Source organism: Entelurus aequoreus, linkage group LG09 (genome assembly GCF_033978785.1).
Source record: "Entelurus aequoreus isolate RoL-2023_Sb linkage group LG09, RoL_Eaeq_v1.1, whole genome shotgun sequence".
NCBI classification, from domain to species: Eukaryota; Metazoa; Chordata; class Actinopteri; order Syngnathiformes; family Syngnathidae; genus Entelurus; species Entelurus aequoreus.
The window spans coordinates 39372568-39385968 of NC_084739.1; the positions used below are offsets into that span (position 1 = coordinate 39372568).

General features: G+C 40.5%; 1 protein-coding gene across 1 annotated transcript in view; it reads right to left on the reverse strand.

The window, feature by feature from the left end:
• Positions 1 to 227: 227 nt before the first annotated feature.
• The window catches only part of marchf5 (membrane-associated ring finger (C3HC4) 5), a 50768-nt gene continuing 37594 nt past the window's right edge, over positions 228 to 13401 (reverse strand). The window contains exons 3-6 of the mRNA XM_062058745.1: positions 13185 to 13315; positions 12927 to 13110; positions 4580 to 4746; positions 228 to 2420 (exon numbers count right to left, since the gene is read on the reverse strand). Of these exons, the coding sequence (XP_061914729.1) occupies positions 2304 to 2420; positions 4580 to 4746; positions 12927 to 13110; positions 13185 to 13315 (599 nt within the window). The 3' untranslated portion in view covers positions 228 to 2303. The remainder of the gene's footprint in view (positions 2421 to 4579; positions 4747 to 12926; positions 13111 to 13184; positions 13316 to 13401) is intronic.

The window sequence follows — 13401 nt, forward strand, 5'->3', positions numbered from 1 at the left end:
TTAAAGGTGAGTGGAGTCTTTTCACAATAAAGTCACATTATACTGACTGACTTGACACCAGCAATTCACAGCTTTTATTGTGGCGGTACTCTCTCCCACTCTGTAAGACTCTGCAGCAACACTTTCCTTTTGTCATCTAATTTATTCACATTCATTCATTATAATCGCAATATTTGAGTCTGCTTCAGTGGCGCCCTGGGCGAGACCCCCCCCCCCCCCCCCCCCCCTCTCTTTGATCGCTCCGATTTTCGCCACAATGTTTGGAGTCTGTTTGAGCCACCTAATGTGGTTCCAACCTGTAGAGGGCGCCCTTCTGACACACCAATCAATCAATGTTTATTTATATAGCTCTAAATCACAAGTGTCTCAAAGGGCTGCACAAGCCACAACGACATCCTCGGTACAGAGCCCACATACGGGCAAGGAAAAACTCACCCCAGTGGGACGTCAATGTGAATGACTATGAGAAACCTTGGAGAGGACCGCATATGTGGGTAAACCCCCCCCCCTAGGGGAGACTGAAAGCAATGGATGTCGAGTGCAAACATCGTTGTCCCCAATCAGTGCCGTTTGTCCCCAGCAAATAAAATGTATACACGATGAGATTGTTTGATTTACTTTCATCAAATATTGATGTGATTGAATATTTAAAATGTAACGTTGAAAAATAAAATCACCTTACTATGAAATAGTCAGATTTTTTTTTCACATTTGTTTTATTATACTTTCCTTTAAAAAAAAAAAAAAAAAAAGTGAAAATTCACTTTCTCTTGTTTTTTTTACTAGGTTGTTACCTTTTAAAAAAATGACCCCCTTTGAAAAATGTAGAACAGTCCGCAAGTCACGTGACCAAAGGAAGTTGTGTCCTTCAGGGCATCGGAAATCCAAATATGGAGAACACAAGACAAATAAATGAATAACTTAATGTCAACTAGCAGTCTTGTTATTTGTTGCATGCAGATGTTACATGTCAACGTGTCTCTTGCGTTTAGGTTTTTTCTTCCTGTTACTCAAACGTGAATTCACCATCAGAACCTCGGACACAAATAAAATGTCAAGTACTAGTTCAATGTGTGTAATGGGATTCAAATACGTTAGTGGTTTAGTGTGTTATGTGATGAAATTTGGAAGAAAATAAATAAAATATCTGTGACTCAATTTATATTAGATTAAAACAAATTCAAATAGTAAATGTGTAACATTAAAATTTAGAAGATGTAATGTGTATCACATTAAAATGGAAAAAGTAGTTAATAGTGTAGTATCAAATTAAAATGTGAAAAAAATAAGTAGCGAAATGTGTATTAAAACAAATTTGTCATAAAACGTATTTGATTCAAATTTGAAAAATCCGTTTAACACATGAATTATCAGATTAAAATGTAAAAAAAAAAAAAAAGATTATTTCTGTAGTAATGTACTGGACTATGAATAGAGTTCATCAAATAAAATAATATAAAAAATGAATCGGATGGATGGATGGTTCAAAATGTGTATAATCAGATTGAAATGTGTAAATATTTATTAGTTGTCGGTATGTTGTCCGATTAAAATGCAAAAAAAAAAAAGACATTTAAGTTTAAATGTCGCCCAAATGCAGCTGATAGGCTCCAGCAACTCCAAAAGGGACAAGCGGTAAAAAATGGATGGATATTGTATTTCTGAAGATTTGGAATGTTTTAAGAAGCAAATGGCATTGATCGGATGGAATTGCTCAAATCCTCACCTAATGAGCACAAATAATTATTTTGCCCCGCCCCCTACACACTGCCCACGTGACTCACAGCCGAACGCCGCCACTAATCAGCATCAAGTGGAAATAAGTGTGCGATCCTGATGATGTGATTGACAGCAAGAAGTGTGACGAGCGATGACAGCCATCAAGTGAAAGGCGTTGCAACCTCGCGCTACAAACCTTTCACTTTCTAAATCGGGATGGCTTAAAAGAGTTTGAGACAATCAACAAAACATTTGTTGGGGGAAACCCAACTGACTCCTGACAGCTGATTTTATACTTCCTGCTTGCCTTTGAAGTATTGCATCATCCTTCAGAACATTTTAATACACTTTTTCAACACTGACTGAACTTTATAAAAGAACAATTTATATTATTTTTTATTATTATAAAAGCTAACATTTGATAAAGTGTTAATTGTGGAGAACATTCTGTGCCTCCACCTTGACCAGACTGGAGTTTAAAAAGAAAAAGTGTTGGCAGGATGAGTGAGGGTCATTTAGACGCTGATAGTCTTCATCGCCAACACTTGGTCTTCGTGGCCCTTTGGCGTCCGTCTGCTCGCTCCTCAGGCGTCCTCCTGCTCGGGGAAGTTGAGGATCTTCCGATGTGCTTGTCGCATGTACTGCTGCTGCTTGAAGTACACTTTGAACGCTCCTTTGATGGCCACGAAGGCGATTCCTCCCTGCAGGAGGTGGGCCAGAACAACAAGCTTGAAACACATATTGACATGTTGAAAACAAGTGTGTGCACAAGTGTGTGTGTGTGTGTGTGTGTGTGTGTGTGTGTGTGTGTGTGTGTGTGTGTGTGTGTGTGTGTGTGTGTGTGTGCGTGAGTGTGTGTGTGTGTTCTGGCAATGCTTACTTAAAGGCCTACTGAAACCCACTACTACCGACCACGCAGTCTGATAGTTTATATATCAATGATGAAATCTTAAAATTGCAACACATGCCAATACGGCCGGGTTAACTTATAAAGTGCAATTTTAAATTTCCCGCTAAACTTCCGGTTGAAAACGTCTATGTATGATGACGTCAATTGTTGAAACGGAAGTATTCGGACACATTGTATCCAATACAAAAAGCTTGGTTTTCATTGCAAAATTCCACAGTATTCTGGACATCTGTGTTGGTGAATCTTTTGCAATTTGTTTAATGAACAATGAAGACTGCAAAGAAGAAAGCTGTAGGTGGGATCGGTGTATTAGCGGCTGGTTGCAGCAACACAAACAGGAGGACTTTGACTTGGATAGCAGACGCGCTATCCGACGCTAGCCGCCGACCGCTTCTATGATCGGGTGAAGTCCTTCGTCACTCCGTCGATCGCTGGAACGCAGGTGAGCACGGGTGTTGATGGGCAGAAGAGGGCTGGCTGGCGTAGGTGGATAGCTAATGTTTTTAGCATAGCTCTGTGAGGTCACGTTGCTAAGTTAGCTTCAATGGCGTTGTTAGCGACAGCATTGTTAAGCTTCGCCAGTCTGGAAAGCATTAACCGTGTATTTACAGGTCCATGGTTTAATAGTATTGTTGATTTTCTGTCTATCCTTCCAGTCAGGGGTTTATTTCTTTTGTTTCTATCTGCAGTTAAGCCCGATGCTATCACGTTAGCTGCGTAGCTAAAGTGCTTCGCCGATGTATTGTCGTGGAGATAAAAGTCACTGTGAATGTCCATTTCGCGTTCTTGACTCTCATTTTCAAGAGGATATAGTATCCCAGGTGGTTTAAAATACAAATCCGTGATCCACAATAGAAAATGGAGAGAGTGTGGAATAAATGAGCCAGCTTGTACCTAAGTTACGGTCAGAGCGAAAAAAGATGTGTCCTGCACTGCACTCTAGTCCTTCACTCTCACGTTCCTCATCCACGAATCTCTCATCCTGGCTCAAATTAATGGGGTAATCGTAGCTTTCTCTGTCCGAATCGCTCTCGCTGCTGGTGTAAACAATGGGGAAATGTGAGGAGCCTTTCAACCTGTGACGTCATGCTACTTCCGGTACAGGCAAGGCTTTTTTTATCAGCGACCAAAAGTTGCGAACTTTATCGTCGATGTTCTCTACTAAATCCTTTCAGCAAAAATATGGCAATAGAGCGAAATGATCAAGTATGACACATAGAATGGATCTGCTATCCCCGTTTAAATAAAACAATTTCATTACAGTAGGCCTTTAATGGGGACATTACTCTGTTTACACAGTCACCTTTAGGGGACCTCTGACGGTATGGGGACAAAAAAACAGGTCCCCTAAAGGGAAACCTTTTTAAATGATAGTCAGATCCATTCTGAAGATGCCGAAGTGATTTTTAAGCTTTGGCCCATAAAACATGTTTACTGGTTAGTTTGAGTGTGAGACATTTGCATAGCAGCCCCCTCATCGGGCTGTAGCTGGTATCAAGTGGTGAAACTTCCTATAAGAGGACAGTTGTAGTGATGTATTCTGAGGATCATGTCATAATTAATTTGAGCTTTTTTTAAATGGTCCTCAGTAGTCACGTACAAATTAGGGTGAATTATGCAAAATGATTTACTTTTGGTCCCCAAGATCCATATTAACTCTTTTTCCCCAGGGTCCCCAGTAAGAATGATCAGCACATTACTTCATCAATCCAGAGATTTAAAGATGTGTATGAGCTAACTGGGCAGTGGCCTTTTTACCCAAAAATGTTTACGCCTCCACAACCTGTAGAAAGGCTGGTCCCCATAAGTGACGATCAATAACTTGGTCCCCATTCCAAATGACAACCAGTATGTGTGTGTGTGTGTGTGTGTGTGTGTGTGTGTGTGTGTGTGTGTGTGTGTGTGTGTGCGCGTGCGTGCGTGCGTGCGTGTGCGTGAGGCACCACCCACCAGGATGGTCCTCTGCAGATTGGAGTTGACGCTGCTGAACATGAGCTTCCCCACGATGGTGGCGATGGTGGGGAAGACCAGCGCGCCGCACAGGATCCGAGTGGCCGAGACATGATCGGCCAATGGGCTGGCTTCTGCTGGGATGCGAGGGACCGGGCAGCCAAGCCCTGCGGAGACGCCGCCAGGGGGAAAATGAGCAGGAAACTTATTGTGATGTTAACATGAAATATGTCTTTTTTCCTGAACATTTTGGGATCATTTGTGGATATTTTAATCACAATTTGCCTCCTTGCATGATGCATATACAATGATACACTGCAATCTAGTGGCGGGATGCCGTCACTTCCCAGATAACACAATCGCCGTGCATTGTGGGAAATGTAGTTAGGCGGTCAACGTACGCCTAAAAGCAGCATAGACCTTTTTTAAGACATAAAATGATGAGGCGGGCCACATTTGGTCCGTGGGCCTTGTGTTTGACACATGTGGTCTACAGTATGTCCTTCTGTTTTGTGCTTTAAACCGGAAGTACAATCAGTCTTCTAGTCATCCATAGCGTTTCTGCTCAAAAGGATTCTTCATTCATCACTCCAAGCAAAGTTTATAAGTTTTGAAATATTACTAAAAAAATGCATACTTACTAAACCGTCCCTTGTCTGTCGGAGTGTTTTCATGCACCTTTGTACGTGCTATCGTAATGTAATCAAGCTAGTGTTGTTAACATTAACTAATATGCTAACACATTCAGAAGTGTCTGTGTTAGCATTATTAACTTACAATGACAGTTTTTTTGTATTGTTTTGTAAATTCACCAAAATGTCACCGTGGACTTATTGAGTCAATTTAGCTGATTGGAGAGCTAGCTAACCCAACTCTTGGGTCTATGACAATGACTTCTGTTTTGTTTGATCACACATTTTACTGCCGTGTTACAGGCACCATTTGGATACAATTAAGGTATGTAATTTTTAAACTTCTGCACAAATGACTCTTCACAACATATATCTGTGGCTTATAGTCTGTTGTAGCTAATAAATGGAAAAAAAAAGTTTCTTCTAAAATTTAGTGGGTGCGGCTTATATGCAGGTGTGCTCTATGGTCCGGAAAATACAGTAATCACATATACCAAGATGATTTTGACAAAAAAACAGTCCGTGAAATTGTAGTGATAGGCAAACCTGAGAAGGTCCAACCAGTGATGCACTCTCTTCTGAAAATAATTTCCACCTGTCACTTTGTCATGATCACACTAGCTGGATTTAATTATCTAATTATGCAAAAATGTGTAATACAAAGTCCACTTCATTCACTTTGCTGAGGTCCAACAGCATACACATAACATTGTAACAGTTGTTACCATACTGTACACAAAATGAACCAAACCGTGACCTTAATACCGAGGTATGTACGAACTGTGAGGATGTCTTACCGTGGAAGTACAAACGTATAACTCAACCTCATTAAACTTGTATAATACGAACATATTACGATTATGTATTATGGACTTGAATAGGGTCGAACGATACTGAAGCATTGTTTCCTTCTGAAACACAAGGAGTGATACCGTGTCCCTCCATGTGAGTATCGCTGAGAACAAAAACGATGTGACCGATACAGCTGTTGTGTAATTTGGCTGTGAAGCGTCAAACTGTGTTTGTTTTCATATTTTACTTTCGCTCACGAGAGACAGCTCAACACCAAATGAAGTTGGAAGAGAAGATTGCTGCAAATGTAAATATTTTACAGTTTACTATTTAGCTTATTGACCAGAGTGGTACAGTTCATATTCTTTTCTGCGGAACTATTCATTAAAAAAAACGAAATATAAAGCAAATATAATATTTTGCTAACTATTTTATTTGCGGGTCAAATGTAGTGCCTTTTTATCCAACAGATGGGGTATGACAGCAATAAAACATAGTATCAGTGCAATACAGGTAGTGAGTGTGCCGCATACTCAGTTATGTATACTTTACACAATGACAGCAGCAATTTTCTTTGTAATAATTGGTTGGCAATTTTGGTTGGAAGATTGGGAATTGCATCAATACTTTAGCCTAGATGGCCTGTGTTGTGTGAATACCCAAGCATTCACACATGTTTACAACTAAAAATCATCATAATTATTATTTTTATTCCATTGTTTTTTCATAAGCTTTCACGGCACAAAGTTGTCATCCGATCACAACCTTTCAGTTATCAAAATGTTCAGCTCAGCCAGGAAACATTAGCTATCAAACTTTCAACTTTCCAAATATCCCACATTACCAGGAATTCCAGGTTTTCCAGAAAATGTTTCACATTGAAAATGAATTGGCCAATTTTCAAACTTGCACAACTGCCACATTTCTCACCATATTGGAACCGATCCAACATCCACATCCACTCACCCTAGACAATCAAGCACTTCAGTTCCACTCACGCGTATCGGCGGCTTGCACACATACCGCATTCACGCGCAATTCCTACCATAATTGCATATTTTAGTTTATTAGACACTTGCTAATGGAATAAAATGTTAAAAGAAGGATGTCATAAAACATGATTCCATTGGTCTTTTAGTTGGTGAACAAGGCGGACATCCACACTTGTACTTTGGTCCCGACCAAAAGTTAAAAAAAGACACTTGGTTTGTCCCACTTAGTGTTCACGCTTGCAAGCACAGACCGAAAAGTAAAATAAATATATATTTAGCAGCTTTTGTGATTTATTATGTGCCATAGCTCAGTGTTTCTTAACCAAAGGGTATTTCATTGTTGAGACCGGAGGGCCGCCAAAAAATATCTGTTTCCCAGCTGTGGTACATATGCGTCTTGGCGGTAATCAGTTGTAAAACTAGTTTCCACCACTTGTGGCAGTAATGACAATATCAAACAAACAGAAGAAGTCTAGAGCTGAAATCATAGAGAGTTATGAGTAAAGTGGAGAAGCTGTATTTTTATTTGCACTATAATTTTATTGTCAGTATATTTAGGAAACATTATGTATCATTAATTGAGTTGAAATGTATTAATTTTAGCACTGCATAATTGTATGTAAATACATTTTTCCTTAGTTTTTGTGACTGCCTTTTTTTTTTTTTTTATATTAAAAGGTGCCATATGTAATAATCTAATGTCAAGTCATCATTAAATGGCCCTGATATGTCAAAGGCATTAATATATCATGTTATTTTCAAATACCCTATTAACTGATAACAGTAGTTCAGCCGGGATATGCTCATTTCAAAATTAGATGTACAGCCCCAAAATCTTATTGTTTTCATTTCGATGCCCCGCTCTCCACCATTGACCAATTACAATGTCTGTGAGTGTGTCACATCCAGGTTGCCAGTTACGCACCGCCACCTTAGTCGAGCTACTGCCACTGGTAAAGTTACTAAACATGTCAGACCTTAATGAATCTAAAAGGCGTCGTAACGATTATCAATCTATTCATGACAAAGCCAGGAACAAAACAAGGATCGTATCGGGGATGTCTTTGAAAGATGGAGACGACTTAAGACGGATAAGATTTTTTCATCTGACGCCAAACTTGCTAATAAATAAGGCATTTGTGTTTTCTTATTACTTGTAATAAATGGAAATTTAAATTTCGTATGTACGGTAAACTATATTGTCCAATACAGGCTATGACCTTGTCTAACAAAGCTAGTATGTTCGTGCAACAAATGCTTAGTGTGATGCTCAGCTCCTAGTGTAAAGCTTAGCATGCTAGCCCGGTCAATGACACATCGTCATACAGGCTAACGGGGGAAATATATGCCCGTTAGCCTGTATGTCGATGTGTCATCCAACTCACAGGGCAAAGTATATTTTCGACAAATAAAACCTATGTGGATATGGGTAGTGTCCGTGCCTATTTTGTTCTCAATATGCTGTTACACTGACGAAATGCGTTCCGACATTAGCACGGCTAATTGCAGTTTCTGGTACTGTATGTGCAACAGGCACATATGGAGTGGTATTTCTACTTTGTGTATTGACATGGTAGTAGGCTATATGATTTATGCGTAACGTGGGTTGGCTCATAGAATCACACTCTGCACTGAAAGATGGTGATGTGCGTACATGGAAGAGAATGCAGTGCGTCAGGTTGGATGCAACATGGAGTTATACTGAACGAAATGTGGCGGTCATTTTACTGTTGGCCTATGTGATATCTAATATATTAGTATACATAATTATTTCGATGGTCGTCTATGCGGTCAAACTAGACATTTCAGGGTAATGCCAACAATCTGTCCCGACTCCCGACGAAAATATTACTTCGTAATTTTAAAAATACATTTGGCTAATCGACATCAGTAAAATGTGGCATAATTACTTAGTAAACCATCTTGCAATAAGCATAAACAAGAGAAACCTTTTTTAAGAATGTTACCTTTTGTAATTTTTATACTGTGCAAATAAATAAATAAAACCTCAGTCATGGAGAGTGGGAGGGGACTACATAATTTTGGCCGTGATTGCAGTACCATTATTGGCCACATTATTACATATGGCACCTTTAAGTATCCATCCATTTACTACCGCTTGTCCCTTACGGGGTCACGGGGTTGCTAGAGCCCATTGGCGTTGTTAGGCCTATTTTAGGGGGGTTCAAGCCCCCCTAAAATGTTCTTAAGCCCCCCTGAATAATTTGGTGTTAAAAAAAATATATATATATTTTTTTTTTATTCTTTTTTTTTACAAATACATGCTGACATCCATCCATCCATTTTCTACCGCTTATTCCCTTCGGGATCGCTGGAGCCTATCTCAGCTACAATCGGGCGGAAGGCGGGGTACACCCTGGACAAGTCGCCACCTCATCGCAGGGCCAACACAGATAGACAGACAACATTCACACTCACATTCACACACTAGGGCCAATTTAGTGTTGCCAATCAACCTATCCCCAGGTGCATGTCTTTTGGAGGTGGGAGGAAGCCGGAGTACCCAGAGGGAACCCACGCAGTCATGGGGAGAACATGCAAACTCCACACAGAACATGCCGACATATTCATTATAAAGTGGCCCGAATATGAGTTTAAATAAATAATCATATAACCTGTCATTATTCACTCAGTTTCCCCTCACTTCATAGTGTAAGGTAGAGAGCCCCTTTAGTGCGTCGGTATCCAATCCATTCCACTTGTTCATATACAAAATGCCCACATCACTCAAAATCCAGTCCGCATTTTCTCTGCGACCTTGCTTGCGGTCTTGGCAGGTGTACAAAGCACATTAGCACACAGCACTGCAGAACAAGAACCTTGTGTCTGCAATTGTAAATAATTTAGTTTTTAAGTTTTGTGTTTATTATATAAAGTAATATACATTTGCCTATTGTTAAAATAATGAAAACATCATTAAATATATTTGTTTTATTGTATTGTTACATTAATAGCTGTTGTATTATTATAGGATGGCTTGTTAAACATTTCATAGGATTTTCAGAGGGTGGAAAAACCAAGATATTTAATATAAAATGTAAAATGAATAAATACATAAAAATAAAAATAAAAAAAATGGTTAAAAGCCATCGTCCCGGGGAGCATTTAATTTCGTCCCGTGCATTTTTTTGACCGTCCCCGGGACAACGGGACTACTTTAATCTCAAGCCCTGGAAGTTACATTTTATTGTTTGCATTATTTGTTTTAGCATTGCACTTTGAAGATGGTCCCTCAGCTCTTTGACAGCTTTGGCTCTTTTTCAGATCAGCAGACTAAGTCTTTTTTATTTACAGTATATATAAATGTTTCTCATTTCTATTCAGACTTCCATATATATTTAATTTCTTTAACGGCTTTCCATAATATATATATAAATATATTATATACAAGCCAAACTATCCCGATCCAGATATTACTTTAATTCAAGTAATTAAGTAATATTTCCAGGGCTTGAATTTACAACCATTTTAGTCACATATGTGCCCAAAATGTAATATGTGCAACTTCAAAATATTTGGGAACAAACAATTATTGTATTGTGAGCGAAAGTTGTGGCATTAGCCTCTATGTTGTGAATTAAAGGCCTACTGAAACCCACTACTACCGACCACGCAGTCTGATAGTTTATATATCAATGATGAAATCTTAACATTGCAACACATGCCAATACGGCCGGGTTAACTTATGAAGTGCAATTTAAAATTTCCCGGGAAACTTCCGGCTGAAAACGTTTCGGTATGATGACGTTTGCGCGTGACGTCACAGGTTGAAGCAGATATTTTGGAATAGCACGGTGGCCAGCTTAAGTCGTCTGTTTTCACCACATAATTCCACAGTATTCTGGACATCTGTGTTGGTGAATCTTTTGCAATTTGTTCAATTAACAATGGAGACTGCAAAGAAGAAAGCTGTAGGTGGTATTAGCGGCTGGCTACAGCAACACAACCAGGACTTTGAGTTGGATAGCAGACGCGCTACCGTAAGTACAGCTTTGGCTTCCAAACATTTGATCGCTTGCCCGTACGTGCATGCATGTCACGTACGTAACTTTGGGGAAATATATGTTTCTTGCGGACTCTGATGGCGGCCGGGGTGTCGTCGAAAGCTACAACGCCGTCCTTCGCCGCGTCGCTGTCCTCACCTGTCTGGGTTGACTTCCTCCGTCTCCGGGCCGCCGACCGCAACGATCACCGTGGTGAAGTCCTTCGTCGCGCCGTTGATCGCTGGAACGCAGGTGAGCACGGGTGTTGATGAGCAGATGAGGGCTGGTGTAGGTGGAGAGCTAATGTTTTTAGCATAGCTCTGTCGAGGTCCCGTAGCTAAGTTAGCTTCAATGGCATCGTTAGCAACAGCATTGTTAGGCTTCGCCAGGCGGCACAGCATTGACCGTGTGGTTACAGGTTCAGGGTTTGGTAGTATTGTTGATCTTCTGTCTATCCTTACAGTCAGGGGCTTATTTCTTCTGTTTCTATATGCAGTTAAGCACGATGCTATCATGTTAGCTCCGTAGCTAAAGTGCTTCGCCGATGTATTGTCGTGGAGATAAAAGTCACTGTGAATGTCCATTTCACGTTCTCGACTCTCATTTTCAAGAGGATATAGTATCCGAGGTGGTTTAAAATACAAATCCGTGATCCACAATAGAAAAAGGAGAGAGTGTGGAATCCAATGAGCCCTTGTACCTAAGTTACGGTCAGAGCGAAAAAAGATACGTCCTGCACTGCACTCTAATCCTTCACTCTCACTTTCCTCATCCACAAATCTTTCATCCTGGCTCAAATTAAAGGGGTAAGCGTTGCTTTCTCGGTCAGAATCGCTCTCGCTGCTGGTGTAAACAATGTGCAAATGTGAGGAGCCCTTCAACATGTGACGTCACGCTACTTCCGGTACAGGCAAGGCTTTTTTATCAGCGACCAAAAGTTGCGAACTTTATCGTCGATGTTCTCTACTAAATCCTTTCAGCAAAAATATGGCAATATCGCGAAATGATCAAGTATGACACATAGAATGGATCTGCTATCCCCGTTTAAATAAGAAAATTTCATTTCAGTAGGCCTTTAAAAACATAGAGGCTAACGCCATGACTTTCATTGTGTTTCAGTGTATCTTGAAGGATCATGCAAGTAATTGTTTCTTGTTGGTGCTGTAAACAAAATGTCACTGTGCAAACCCATGTTTGTTGTTGTACTGAACACAGATTGAAACTAAACCGATTGAAATAATAATAATAAAAATGAATAATTTCAAAGTCTTTGTTAGCCGTTTGTGAAGTTTTGTGCTCGTGCGCTACGTTCGCTCGCATCCTGCATCTCCTGGGGGCTAAGCCCCCCCTGTCCTTAAGATTTAGTGACGCCCCTGCTGAAACCTATCTCAGCTGCACACGGGCGGAAGGCAGGGTACACCCTGGACAAGTCGCCACCTCATCATAGGGCCAACAGATAGACAGACAACATTCACACACACATTCATTCACTAGGGCCAATTTAGTGTTGCCAATCAACCTATATTGGATTAATATTTATTTTTGTAATCAGCCTGACCTAAGCCTTGATACAAATCTTTGTGATTAACACATGTTTTTGTTTTATTTGACAAACTGTATCCGGTTAAACTAAGTAGGTTAGATGTAAGTATTAAATATGAAATAAATCAAGAGTATTGCCCCTTTGTAATAAAAAAGTTGGGCCCCGAGATCAAAAAGGTAAAGAACCCCTGGCATAGCCCAAAATATTCCAAACAAAAAATGCTGTCTGGCGGGTTGAATAATTGCGTTGATTCATATTCTACTGTTTCTACCAGCTCACAAGTCCCAAAAAGCATTTTAACAGAAGCAAACATGACAAGCATGCAAGCAACCCTGATTGGCACTGTGATTTTCAAAATCAAAGCAAAGGATAAAGCAAGCGGACCTGGAAATATGCTGTTGAGGATCTGCAGTTTGTTGGAGTACTTCCTCCACAGGCGCAGGACGTAATCCTCCCAGCGTATCATCTTCCCCAGGATCAACATGACGGGGATGGTGGGGAGGCCGATGAGCAGAAAGAGAGGGTCTGCCCGCTCCATAACATCCAGACCCTCCTTGTGGCCCACCACCTGCAAACGGGACAAGACTAAATGAAGCTGCAGGCAAGTGTAAATAAACGCGACGTGTTTTCATACTGTCACACCTGCATGACGGTGACGGCGCCGTATGTGACGGCGGTCCAGTAGATGGAGCCCACCATAATGCCGGCCGCGGCGAAGGGTCCGGCCTTGGAGACTAGTCGGTCGGCCAGGTCCAGTACGTAGACCACGGGACCTGCAACAAGAATACGAGCTGAGTTTTCAACTTTTCCAGCGTTTCCCAAACATTCTTTCATTTGTGGCGGACCAACACAAACATAT